At 41.2% G+C, this 13,207-nt stretch overlaps 2 protein-coding genes across 12 annotated transcripts in view; one reads left to right on the top strand and one right to left on the bottom strand.

The window, feature by feature from the left end:
* Nucleotides 1–7,549, top strand: part of CROT (carnitine O-octanoyltransferase) — a 37,383-nt gene extending 29,834 nt beyond the window's left edge. For all 5 annotated transcript variants that reach the window (XM_061585624.1, XM_061585623.1, XM_061585619.1 and 2 more), the window contains exons 13-17: nucleotides 432–555; nucleotides 2,108–2,186; nucleotides 3,845–3,938; nucleotides 4,688–4,807; nucleotides 6,328–7,549. In XM_061585624.1, the coding sequence (XP_061441608.1) occupies nucleotides 432–555; nucleotides 2,108–2,186; nucleotides 3,845–3,938; nucleotides 4,688–4,807; nucleotides 6,328–6,448 (538 nt within the window). In that variant the 3' untranslated portion in view covers nucleotides 6,449–7,549. The remainder of the gene's footprint in view (nucleotides 1–431; nucleotides 556–2,107; nucleotides 2,187–3,844; nucleotides 3,939–4,687; nucleotides 4,808–6,327) is intronic.
* ABCB1 (ATP binding cassette subfamily B member 1) overlaps nucleotides 5,907–13,207 on the bottom strand; it is a 116,043-nt gene continuing 108,742 nt past the window's right edge. For all 7 annotated transcript variants that reach the window (XM_061585614.1, XM_061585616.1, XM_061585613.1 and 4 more), the window contains 2 exons: nucleotides 10,530–10,676; nucleotides 5,907–9,895 (listed from right to left, as the gene is read on the bottom strand). In XM_061585614.1, the coding sequence (XP_061441598.1) occupies nucleotides 9,689–9,895; nucleotides 10,530–10,676 (354 nt within the window). In that variant the 3' untranslated portion in view covers nucleotides 5,907–9,688. The remainder of the gene's footprint in view (nucleotides 9,896–10,529; nucleotides 10,677–13,207) is intronic.

The raw sequence follows: 13,207 nt of genomic DNA, 5'->3' as shown, positions 1-13,207 counted from the left end.
CGTTGGCCACTTGGACTTGTAAAGAAGATTGGGTTACACTGACTAAGCAAGGGTGGGAAATTGCCAGGGGCAATGACCTGCTGTGCTTTGTAGTCTGAGTTGGTAAACGAGTAATTATGTATGTATGAAGTGCCAAGAGTTGCAGACAGGTTAAGAGCTTACATTTAGGTGACATAACACCCCCTTTAAAGGCTCAGGCACATTTACCCTGCCCTTGAAGATGACTAGGAAAGTTCTTACTGTCCTGCATTAGCTAAAAAATGAATTAGATCTCTTGTTATTCTGTCCCCCCTCCCCCTACACCCATTAACATCTAAAACATGGGCTCTTTGTCCTTTGTTTAGGCATAATACTTGCTCAATGGGAAACTTTTTCTTTCAGGCACAGAGAGATCTTCCTTTTTGCAAATTGTCCTAACATTTTTTTTTTAGTCCAGGTTGCTGCTATGAAACCGCTACAACCAGACGTTTTTACCATGGCCGGACAGAGACAATGAGACCATGCACCATGGAAGCAGTCGAATGGTGTAAATCCATGCTAGATCCAGCCTTTGCTGTAAGCACTTACAATGATAATATACTGTAGCTAACAGGACTTCTAACATTTCCAACATTTTACTTGCTCTGTGTTGTTGGTGTGAAGAGCAGCTGTGATGTGGGGATCAGAGCTATCTTCAAACCTTTGGGCAATAAGGGTTGAAATCCAGTTGAGATTTAAAAAAAAACATGTTTCCTTTGGTAATTATAATTATACCTTCTCTCCTTCTTCATGCAGTCCCATATGCCAACAGTTCCCTTCCACCAGCTTTTTGCATGGCAGAGAGCATAGACACAAATGCAATCCTGTTCTATAATACACACAACTCTTCTATGAGACATTAGACTAGACCCCTTCATCATGGGAGATGTAGCAATTTTTTTAATAGCACAAATGATGTTGTTTCACTGTCATTTGGCTTCCTGGTTTTTAGGTCGAGCAGTGATAGATCTCTCTTCTGTGATTTGCTATCTAGTAGCAGGAATTAGAAATCTGGTAGAAAAATAGAGAACCATGGAGAAGTCCTCTTTTTTCTTCCTATTTTTTCATTATATTCCCTGTGCTGTTGTGTCTTGCTTGTATGTGATCTCTGTATTCATTCACTGTTAAGTGAACAGTTTGAATGCTGGTTTGTGAGGATCACAATGCAGAAGACCCATAGAGCTCTGTTCAGTTTTCTCACACTGCAGGATAGTTGCAGAACAAACATCCTGGGATAATGTACTAAAGTTGTGAACTGCTAATTCCTTGACAGGGTTAATTCTGTGTACTTTTTTGTTGGGCATCTTCAGTCTTGCTGTGGTCACTGTCCTTTATTATTTTTAAGACTCTTAGCTGTTAATGCAAGGACTATGCATTGTTACCCAGTGATTGCAGGTGGTAGATGTTAGACCTGTGGAAAATAGGGTATGTCTATCAGATATCATATTCATTATTCTTGCCATGTGAAAATGTGGTTGGGCAAGTGTCACTTGTATCTGTCCGATACTGCCTGTCATGAGTAAAATGGATTTCCCCTCTGAAAACAACCTAGTCTTGGGAAGAGATATTTAAAACAAACTCATGGAGGATATGATGGACATTAAAGCATTTTTAGGTCCCATTGAAGAAACAAGCAAACTCAGGCACCCATTCTTAAATTTACCTCATTCTCTTAGTGACCAACTTGAAACAAAATAGTTCAGGGAGAGGAGGAGCCAAATGGTAGGTCATCTCTCTGCTGAACCAATAGAGTAGGTCGTGCTGTCCCATGAATCTCCATGGTTTGTGTATGGATTTGCCTTTCATCTCTGCAGGACAAAGCTGTGAAAAGGTAGTGACTCAGTCCTGCTGACTGATATATTGTTAACCAGGCAATTGTTCTAAATTGTTATATTAACTCTAAAGTTTAAATTTTGCCCTAGAAGTGCAGGTCATGAAGCAGTGACAAAGAGTTTTCAAATGGCTTTCAGGACATGACAGTGTCATACCATTTTTCATTATGCTGCTTGGAGCTCCTGGCTTGAGGAAGGAGTCTTCAGTCCCATGCCGCAATCAGTTGGAATGATTTTGCTTTTTTTACTTTATGCAGCCCAGGCAACGAAAGCAGCTTATGCTGAAGGCATTTGCAAAGCACAATAAACTGATGAAAGAGTGTCAGAATGGAAAAGGTACGGTCTCTTTGCTACCTGCCAAGGAATTCTTCTGTTGTGATAAATTGGGAGTTGTGTTCTCCCCTCCTCCTCTTTATTAGAATATACTACTGAGCAGAGCTGCAGCTCTGGCGTATTTCTTAATGCACCCTTCCATGGTTTGGAGGCAGCAAGCCGTGCCCCATAAGAGCACCCTGCTGTCATCACTTCCCTTTTAGCACGATCATGGGTCTCTACAGCAGGGGCAAGGTGGGTAGTTGCCTCCCCACAAATGAACCATAATCCCCTGATGCCCAGCTTTAATTATATCTATAAAAGAAGTCTCTACTTGTAGAACCAAAGATTAAGAGGCAAAATATACAGGCACTATTCTCATTTGTTTTTTGAGAAACTAGCCTGCTCCAGTCTTTCACTGTTTTTAGCCCAATGAATGTAATTATAGCAACGACTGACATTTAGGAAAACAGGTCCAGCCCGTTAGACAAAGAGAATACTAGAATGAAATACCCTAGGCCTTTGGTTTGGTTTTAAGCCTTTTATGCTGGTCTTCCCTGGTGGTGAAGTGATTGCTGCCCTGTAGAAAACCATTCAGATATCTGGGATTGCAGTGTAGCTGTGATTGGGAGTCGTGTGTCAACTTAAAACCAAAAGGCAGCAGCAAAGACAGGAGCTCATTCATGATCTTCATACAAACAGTTGTGTGTTCTTCCTGAATTTGTAAACATTTTTTTTTAAATTCAGTCAGTACAGATAAAATCTATCTCTACTATACCCATATTGCAGGGAGCAGGGCTGTGGCTGAGAGAGTGTGGGTTATACCTCCTTTGCAGAGTAAGCCGGCAACCTGGAAGTGTAGTCCCATGTTACCTGGTGTGTTGGGGGGAATGGTTTGTTTTTCAGGGAACTGCATGTGTTGGGGCTCTGAAGTTAATTGCAGTAGCAGTGCAGTTAACTGAGGAGGTGAAAGGAACAAGGGAAAGAAGTGCGTGTCTCAGCGGAGAGTGGGAAGACATTGTCTTGTATAGCAGGTATACCCATTGAGAAACTACCAAGGAATAGACCTGGAATACAATCTCTTTCTCCTCATTTTCATGTGTAAAAGTTGGATAAGGGCCATAGCTCAGCAGTAGAACATCTGCTTTGCATGCAGAAGGCTCGAGCTTCATTCTCCAGCATCTCCAGGTGGGGCTGGGGGAGACCCCTGTATGAAATCCTGAAGAGCTGTAGACAGTACTGAGATAGATGGACCAACATAGTATAAGGCAGCTTCCTATGTTCTATGTTAATCAGAGGCTAGGTCTATCTAAGCTTTGCTACCACCTAGTCACCAGATTTACCAGAAATGGTAGACCTGTTCTTTGATCCTGGTTTTGCATGTTTTATTTATCTGGAGTATTTACTTCACTCCCCCCCCCACATACCCTGCTGCAAAAATGACTGCAGATGCCCCTGGGCACAATCCCTAATCCATTTTCCCCACTGCTCTTGCTGTATTTGGGAGACCAGTAGACTGAACGAATTCAAGATTGCCAAAGTAAATTTGAACCATACTTTGTCCACTACAGGTCTCTTGCACAGGGACCTATGAAAATCTACAGCTGGCCACGGAGACAAGCAAAGAGTAAGAGAACTGTACATTACTTCTTAAACAGAGGAGATTTGCATTTCTCTGACAGGGTTTGACCGTCATCTTTTGGGCCTCCTGCTTCTGTCAAAAGAGCACAACCTTCCTATGCCAGAACTCTTCTTAGATCCTGCTTTCACTAGAAGGTATTTAGAACCTTTCTAAATTCTGTGTCTTTGCCTGAGGGCGGGACCTTCAATGGTAGAATGGAGGACACTTCAGCAATCCCACTCCAAACCCCAAAGCAGCAGAGGTTGTCGGAGTTTGACAAGGTGACACAGGACAGGCAACAGCCCACTGGAGCAATGTTGCCTTGGTGACGGAGCAGCTGTTTGTAGCCCAAGCAGTGCCGGATGCTCCATGAGAACCTCTGTATAGCTTGCAGCACTCTCTTTAAGGAGGGGGAAAGAGGCTATCCTGGTGCCTCTTTGGAACTAGAGATGGAGGAACAGTCCCTGGGTGCAGCAGATAACCCCCTTTCCTCCAGTCCTGAGGCCACCGGGGTAGTCCAGAGTGGACATGAACCCACCTTCCAGCCAGCTCCTCCTCCTCCTTCATGGAAGGGCCCTAGCTTAGTGGTAGAGCAACTGCATTGCCTGTAGAAAGTCCCAAGTTCAATCTCTGGCATCTCCAGGTAGGGCTGGGAGAGACTCCCACCTGAAACCCCAAAGAGCCAGCCATGTTAAACAGCACTGAGCTAGATGGTTTGACTTGGTATATGGCAACTTCCTCTGTTTCTTTGGCAACCAGTCTTAATGCTTTGATGTTGAAGCACATTTACTTCTTCCATTTTAGCCTACTAATCTTAAAAGGAAAAGCAACTGTATTTGTTTTATTCTGATTCAGGACTTGAAATAATTCTTTTTGTAATTGTGTTTTGATTTTTAATTCACAGTGGGGGAGGTGGAAACTTTGTGCTTTCAACCAGCCTCGTCGGCTACACAAGAGTGGGGGGAGCTGTGGTCCCAATGGTGCATCATGGTTACGGCTTTTTCTACAGAATTAGAGATGACAGGTAAGGATACTCTGAGCCCTACTCAACAGGAAAACTTAAACTTGCTGTCAGAGTTTCCCTCTGTGTATGTCAGCAGTGCAAAGGTAGGCCCTTGCAGTATTTCAGCATAGAAACCAGAGATCACAGGCTGCCCTTGCAGCCAACACTTGACTGGCTTCAGTACAGGGGGTTTTTTTGTTTCCAAAGAAAAGGGAGGGATTGAGGCAGAATGAGAGAAAAATGTATCCTGAAAGGGAAGTAAACGAGGGTGAAAGATATGGCAAGTATCTCAATTAGAACACAAGACTGTGATTTCTGTGGTTTCTATACTGATAATACAATAAAAGTTGCTTTCATTGCTGTGAAATACTAGTACTGTATTTCCATGGAGATGTTATTTTTTTCATAGGTTTAGCAGACTATTTTTGTATTGTATTGATATGAATAGCTGATTCTGGATGCACAATTGACTTTGTATTATAAAAACATGAGCTAGTGTGATTCACTGGATCAAGTGTTTGAACTGAGTTACTTGTTCCAACGATGTTCTGTCTCAGCCTTGCATGATGGCTTCAGTCACGTACAGCTTCAGCCCCAGTTCACCATTTTAAAGTGAGAATAGCCATCAGCTGTTTAGTATGTTTATTATGACAGCAAACAACAAAACAAGATATGTACTTTGGCACATTAAGTGCTATGTTTTGATTTATGATGTTGAGTACAGAAAAGTTTGCCGTCTTATGATATTGTTAGATATCCTTTGAACAAAAATGTTCACAAGATGGTTTACCAAAAAAAATGCAAATATATCACAACTCTAGTTAAAACCACATTTAGCATTCTAAAAAAATATCAAAATCTCTTTACTAATTCTTAAATGCCAAATGGAATAAGTGTGTTTGTCTACTCTTGGAAAGGAAAGAGGAAAAAGCACACACTTGCTGACTATAATGGAACATAGAACAGGGCCTCACTGGCAAATTGAAAAATTGGGGGGGGGGATACATGGGGAGGGGAATGTTTCCTGAGATACTTTGAGGCCCATACAAGGTAGGTTTTTAAAGATCAAAACTGGCACTTTGAATTGGGCCTAGAAATGTATTGGGATCCAGTGCAGAGATATTACTATTTATTTATTTATTTATTAAATTAAATTTCTATACCGCCCCATAGCCGAAGCTCTCTGGGCGGTTCACAACAAGCAAGACAGCAAAATACAATTAAAACCATTTATAGAACAATTTAAACATACTAAAATACAAATATACTGTTATACTAAGATGCTAAAAATAAGTTGTTAAAATATTAAAATTATCAGGATATCAGGAACAGGTGTTGCAATTGTCTCCAAACCAACATCCTTTATGTTGAAGCAATTGTTCTAATATTCAGAATTGCTCTGTACCTTGTGCTCCATTTTTTAAAATCATGATGGCATTGTTTAGGTGCTTAGTATGTTCATCCATATACAGCTGAATATCTGTATTGATTTTTAGAATGTCACTTATCTAAACAATTGTTTTTAACATTTCCACTAATAGAATTGTTGTGGCCTGTACCACCTGGAAGTCATGCCCAGACACAGATGCAGAAAATCTGTGTCAGAATCTGTTCCAGTCTTTTCAGGACATGGTCAAGTTAATGATCACAGCCCAGCTATAGAGAAAATACTGACACTATAGTGCCTTTATTCCTTTGTGCATTACTATGTCTATATATACTGAACACTTAAAGGATCAAAGTGTAAGCGAAGAGGAGTGTTCATAACTGGACAAGACACTTGCTAGTTTAGCATATATCCTAGGCAGAAATAATGCAAAACATTTTTTTAAAAAAAATGAGATTTACTGCAACAACAATGCAATTTTCCTTGCAACAACAATGCAAAACTCTTAGTAGAAACTATGCAACATTGAACTAAGCCTCACCAATGCAAAACATGAGTGAATTAATGGTAGTTTAGAAAATACTTTAGTTTAACTAGTGACAGAGGGTACAAGAATAGGATATTCAAATGAAACCAAGTTATATCAATGATATGCATAGTCTGTACCTTAGAGCAGCTTTACAGATATAATGGATCATGGTTCCTTCCTAGATGGAATGCTTATAATGGCTCTTAAAATGTTTAGCTTCCAAAGCAGGGGTGGCTAACCTTTTTTTGTCCCCAAGGGCTGGATTCACCCCATAGGCACTTGTGCACGCACACAGGACTCCCCCCCCCTCAAATTATCAATCTGATGACTGCATAAGCAGGTGATTTACACCCTAACACTGTCTCTATCTTTTTTCAATATTATTGCTACTGCCAAAATTGGCAGAAGAACTTGCTAGCACAGGGACCTCATCGAACCCCCCTATCAGCCACCCCTGTTGTAAAGTAATCAAGATACATATGTGAACACTTGGGATACTAGCTCTTGATCTGTTTTATATGATGGAACTGTTGTAACTCAAAAAGCATCTCTATAATATAAAAAAGCTTTTGAGTATAAAAGGAGAAAATGATCACTTGAGAAATTAGTTTTAAATTTTATTTTTATTTTCCAAATCGAGCTGAAAGTGAAAACCATACTTGAAAGCTTACATAATATAAGGTGATTATTGGAAACTATGTATGCCACTATTGCTTTACATGTGTAGCTCCACAAGATTCTCAGGACTTCTTGGCATCTTAAAGGTGGTGGTGGTGGTGAGATGCCTACTTTTTCTCAGTTATGTAATTTCTTCCCTTTAGAATAAAACCATATCAAAGACAAACAAGTGTTGACTTGATTAATCTGTGTGTACATAACACTTTCCTTATAATGGTTACAGGCTCCAGAGCCCAGTTGTCCCCTACCCCAACCCATATGGTGCTTTGTTTTCTTAAAAACATTTATACCCTACTCTTACTTGCACCTTCTCTCTCTCTCTCTCCCTCCCTCCCCCCCCATGGCAGCTACCAATCAATTAAAAGCAATATTAAAAAGCAGCAAACTATATAATCCAATCTGAAGTCAAAATACCTCAGAAAAGTTATTGTAGAGCTGAGGGGGGAAATGCAAAAATGAGTAACCAGAATGATCAACAGATGGAGTAACTCTCCTATGAAGAACGGTTACAATTTTGCGGGCTTTTAGCTTAGGAAAAAAGTGAGTAAGGGGGATACAATATTTTATGCATAGTCTGCAGGAAATCGATAAAAAAGTCCACACACACAAAATATTACAAGCTGGAGTCATCCAATAAAGCTAATTGTTGGGAGATTCCACAGGATGACAGAAGGGAGTACTTCTTCACACGGCCCTTAAACTATGGAATTCACTACTGCAAGATGTATTGGAGCTGCCAAATTGGATGGCTTTGGCATTCAGATAGTGATGGAGAATAAAGCTTCTAGAGATATATGTTATCTCCAGTATTAAAGGTAGTATGCCTCTGAATACCACTTGATGGGGAAACAAATGGAAAAGTGCTATTGCGCTCATGTCCTGTTGTGGGCTTCTTATCTTAGGCATCTAATTACATATGGCAAACAGGCTGCTGGGCTGCATGGGCCTTTGGTCTGAACAAGCAGGGCTGTTCTTATAAAATTAACAGTGCAGTCCTATGCACATTTATTGAGAAGTACTCCCCATTGAGTTTAATAGACTTACACCCAGATTGCAGATTAACATTTGATGTACTTTATTTCTAGCATTTTCAACTTATAGCAGGGGTGGGAACTTCAGGCTCAGGGACCAAAAGTAATCCTCCAGATCTGTCTACCTTTCTTAAGTGGTTTTGCCCAGCTGTAATGTGTCTGTGACCTCTGATAACACCTCTTACTTGGCAGGATATGGGTGCGGTAGTGGTGTGTGTGTGTGTGTGAGAGAGAGAGAGAGCGAGTAGAAAACTAGCCTACCGCACAAAGGCAAGGTTCCCCAGCCTTGGGTTTACTGAAACAAAAATTAAACATCTTCCTAAAATTTTCTTACAGGCCCAATTCATAGGTAGGAAACCATGGCTGCCTGTTATAAAAACAAACCTGTCCAAGTTTCAGGACTGTACTTCTCTCTCCTTTCACCTTCTTTCAGAGGAAAAGATGGGGAGTTTCTACTTTAACTGCAGTTTCTTTTTACATCTAAACACGGGGAACTAGGGTTTGTTGAAACTGTGGTTAACAAACTAGGCTATGTATTTTTTAATAATAATTTATATCCTTCCCTTAAGGGCACACACCCTCCTAAGGCATACATTTATAAAATCACAACAGTATCAAAAGAAGCCATCGGGCTCTCCCCTACAGGCAGTTGATATCAGCCGGCCCTGTTGGGCAGAGGAAACAGTCCAGCTAGATCAGGCTCTAGCTGAGTTGTCTAGAACACAGCCACACAAGTAGATATGCTTCCCAACACATTGTGAGGAAATTATCAAGAAAAACATTTTAATGCTTCTTCATAAAAACTGCTTGGGACATGTTTTCTGCTGCAGCTATCCCAAGGTGGCTTCAACAACCAACCAAAACTTTGTAAAAACCCTTTTCAGCAAGAGTCCAGCATAGTTGACTTGAAAGTACTTGTTTATTCCACTCCAGCACAAATGTCCATTTTTAAATAAGTGGATCTGTCTGGTCTTATTTAAACTTGACATTTCTTTTCATCTTAATCTGTACTTCTGGCTTCTAGGACACAAGGGGGCTGTCTCTTTTCTGAACACATTTGGGTTTTTTAAAGCAAAGTCCTTGGAGTGATTGTACACTTGTAACTTTCAAAAAGTACAGCGCATTTATCTCAGACAGCTGAGAATAACAAAAGGTGAGCAAGCCCTAGTGTGGAGAATGGCTCAAGAGAGAAAAGCATCATTCTGAGAATCCTTCTGGAATTCATTCCATTGCTGTCTCTTAAAAATAAATTCAGCTTTAGCAATTTCTTGTTTTATTTATACTTGGGCTGATCCTGCCTGAACATTGACTAGAGAGTAATAGATGCCTTTTGCAGCCAACAGTTGTTGATGTGTTCCTTGTTCTATGACTTTCCCATTCTGGATCACTGCTATACTGTCAGCATTCTGCACTGTCGATAAGCGATGAGCTATTATAATGCAGGTGCGGCCTTGTCTGGCTTTATCCAGAGCCTCTTGGACAACCTATTGAAAACAGAAGATTCTTTTCAATGAGTGGAAAGCAGAGTAAGAGGTAAAATAATGGAATAAGGCAATGAACATTTTTTAATACAATACAGTGTGGAAACTCTACTTGATCACTGTTCATTTTTATAAATGCACACAACAGATGAGCCACAACAGAAGAATGAAGAGTCTCCTAGCACCTTAAATACTAAAAATTATGGCATAAACTTTTATGGAGTAGGCCAAGTCTGGGGAACATGTAGCCCTTCAACTGTCATTAGACTATGACTCCCATCATCCCTTATCATTGCCCATGCTGGCTAGAACTAATAGGACTTGTATTATCATGAATTAGGTTGTCCCCGGTTTGAATCTTGCCTCTGACCTGAACTCACATGGTCAGCCCCAGTTCCTCCATACCACCAAGTAAGCAATATGGGAGTTAATATTAACTTACCTTACAGGGTTTTTGTAAAGATGGCTGAAGGGTTCAAAGCATTTAACATCTAACGTGCTACTATCCAAAAAAGTATTATCCCCACCCTCCAGTCGACTAGCAGTGTTGCAGAGTAGAGGGGTATACTGTCATGTGAAGCCATGATAACCAGGGGCCTATGCCTTCAGTGCACCCAATACAAAGGCAAGCATTTACCTTTTCACTTTCAGTATCAAGCGCAGAGGTCGCTTCGTCCAGTAGCAGAACTCTTGGTTGGCGGATGAGAGCACGAGCAATAGCAATGCGTTGTTTTTGGCCTCCAGAGAGCTGAGTTCCTTTGTCACCAACAGCAGTGTTATATTGCTATGCACAATAAATATTAGTTTAGTAAGTACATCCATATAGGATTTTGTCTTAGATGTCAGTCCCATTAGTTATACTAGAAACATAATCGGACTTTTATTCTCTGTTACTAATTCTCTGACAAAGCAATTGATACCTCTGCTGTTGAAGCCAGTAGGCCCCTGAATGCCAGTTGCTGAGAAACACAAGGGGGGAGAGTGCTGTTGCATTCAGGTCCTGCTTTTGGACTTCCCATGGACACCTGGTTGGCCACTGTGAGAACAGGATGCTAGACTAGATGGGCTATTGGCCTGAGCCAGCAAGTTTTTCTTATGTTCTTAACACTTTCCCTCCAAAGACTATCCTCTGCAGCACAAGGGAACGGATGCTCTTGGGAGAAAAGGGTGGCAAATACCTTAATATCATGCAGCACCTAAAGACAAATTGGCCCCCAAAAATGTCCAAAGGAAGGGGCCAGCAGCTGACTGAAGGCTTGTTACACAAGGAATGAAAAGAATATTTGGGTAAGTGGCCCTGTTCTGGTGTCCTTTCTTTTTCATCTTGTGGTATAACGACTTTGTAAGCAACAGCATCCAAGGTATGATGTGACGCAGGGATTCACAACTCAGTGCAATACTGTGGAATTGTGGAACATCAGTAAGGCTTGGTCAGGATAACAATTGTGAAATATGCTTATGAAGTGATCTTGGGCATCCATGCTTGAATAAACATCCCAGGGAATGAGGATAGATTACCTTTGAGGGATAAAGAAAGCTGCCTTACACTGAGTCAGACCATTGGTCTATCTAGCTCAGTTTTGTCTGACTGGTAGCAGCTCTCTGGGGTTTGAGGCAGGGAACATTTCCAGTCCTAGCTGGAGATGCCAGGCATTGAACATGAGAACTTTTGTGTGCAAATGCTCTACCACCAGGGCTGCAGCCAAATTAAAGAAATTTTAAATCAGTTTTACTCTGTTAATTTGCCGATTAAATTTGCATATATTTGCATATGGAAAAGAACAATGTTTCTGAAGAAAGAAGTCCATTTTCTTTGTGTACAGCTCAATCACCCATATGTCATAGCAGGCATCATTTTAGATGTGGCATTTCTTCTGATGTGAGAAAGAAGGAGAATGCAGATGGTGCTTGCCACCTGCAGGGGTTTCTAGACACTTGTATCAACAACCATAGTGTTTGTGTTAAAGGTCTACAGCCCAATTAACTAGGGGCTCCTTTTTAGTCCACTGAAATACTTTAAATCAGTTAAACAGATTAGTCAGTTTAAAAACGGGTGGGGAACCTGTGGCATTTCAGATGTCGTTGGACTACAGCTTCCATCATCCTTCACCTTAAACCATGCTGGCAGGTTCTGGTGGGAGTTGGAGTCCAACAACATCATTTGGAGGGCTGCCAGTTCCCCACCCCTGTTTTAGCTGGTGATTGAAAGGATGTACCTTTAATACTGAGCTACGGCCCATCCTCTTAGGAAAACATCCCAATTAAAGAACATCTGAACTAGCCACAATTTCTCCAGGGGAAGCCAGGGGAGTGGTAAAAATCAGACCATGGTGGAAATCAGACCAGGAGTTTTATATAGTGAAAGGCTGGAGCATTTCACATTGCTAAATTCCTCCATGCAATCATGTATACAGTGTTCAACTCTGCACGCACACACAAAAAGACTGCACATACACTGAGCTGGCAGTCACTTCCGTGATTATTGCCACTAGAAAAAAGGGACAGAAAGCTCCCAGCTTACCAGGTAATTGTACTTCACATCAGTAGCAATGGGGACCCACCGGCCCAGATGCCTAATTAAAACTGGCTACTTTCCCCCAAACTATATCCACCTGCCCCACTCCTGATGTCATATGTGCCGGCAGGTGTAGCAGATGAAGATGTGGCTGCAAAGGAACGATCAGGACTCTTAAAGTGTACTCCTTGTTCCTTTGCAAGGGAGGCTCACTGACAATGAGCTCCTTTAAAGTCCGTTTGCATGTGCAGTTCAGATTCAAACCACGCCTGCAAATGGACAAAGTGGGACCCACTGACAGCACACCCCTCTGAAATTGCTACCTGGCATCATAATGATGTCAGAAGACTGACGGTGGGTGGTCCTGCCCACCTATCAAAAATGGTCCAAATGAGGGTGAGCAAGTTCCAGACCTGGTCTTTCGGCTGAAAAAGCCTCCCATCCCTGGTTTGCAACAGACTTTTTGCATGCATTTCGTATACTGGCATATGCATGATTGGCTATAGGGAACTTGGCAGTATAAATCAATCCCTAGAAGCTTCTTCCAACCTTATGAAGCAGAATAAAATGGTGCGAAGATTATTGTAGTGAGAGTAGCAGTGAGAATAATTTATACTTCACAAATCATGCAACTTAACACAAAGATAATTCAAGAAATCTTACATTTTCTGGTAGTTTTTTTTTTAAATGGCTCAGTGCTGTTGCAAATGTACAGTCCTCTGTCCTTTAAAATGCCATTTTGTTTCATTTTTCACATCAAGCCTACCTCCTCAGTACGAAACACGCTTAATTAGAAGTAG

The sequence above is a fragment of the Rhineura floridana genome, chromosome 10, assembly GCF_030035675.1.
Source record: "Rhineura floridana isolate rRhiFlo1 chromosome 10, rRhiFlo1.hap2, whole genome shotgun sequence".
NCBI lineage: Eukaryota > Metazoa > Chordata > Lepidosauria > Squamata > Rhineuridae > Rhineura > Rhineura floridana.
The sequence above is the reverse complement of the archived record's forward strand: the minus strand, read 5'-3'. Positions and strand labels throughout refer to the sequence as shown.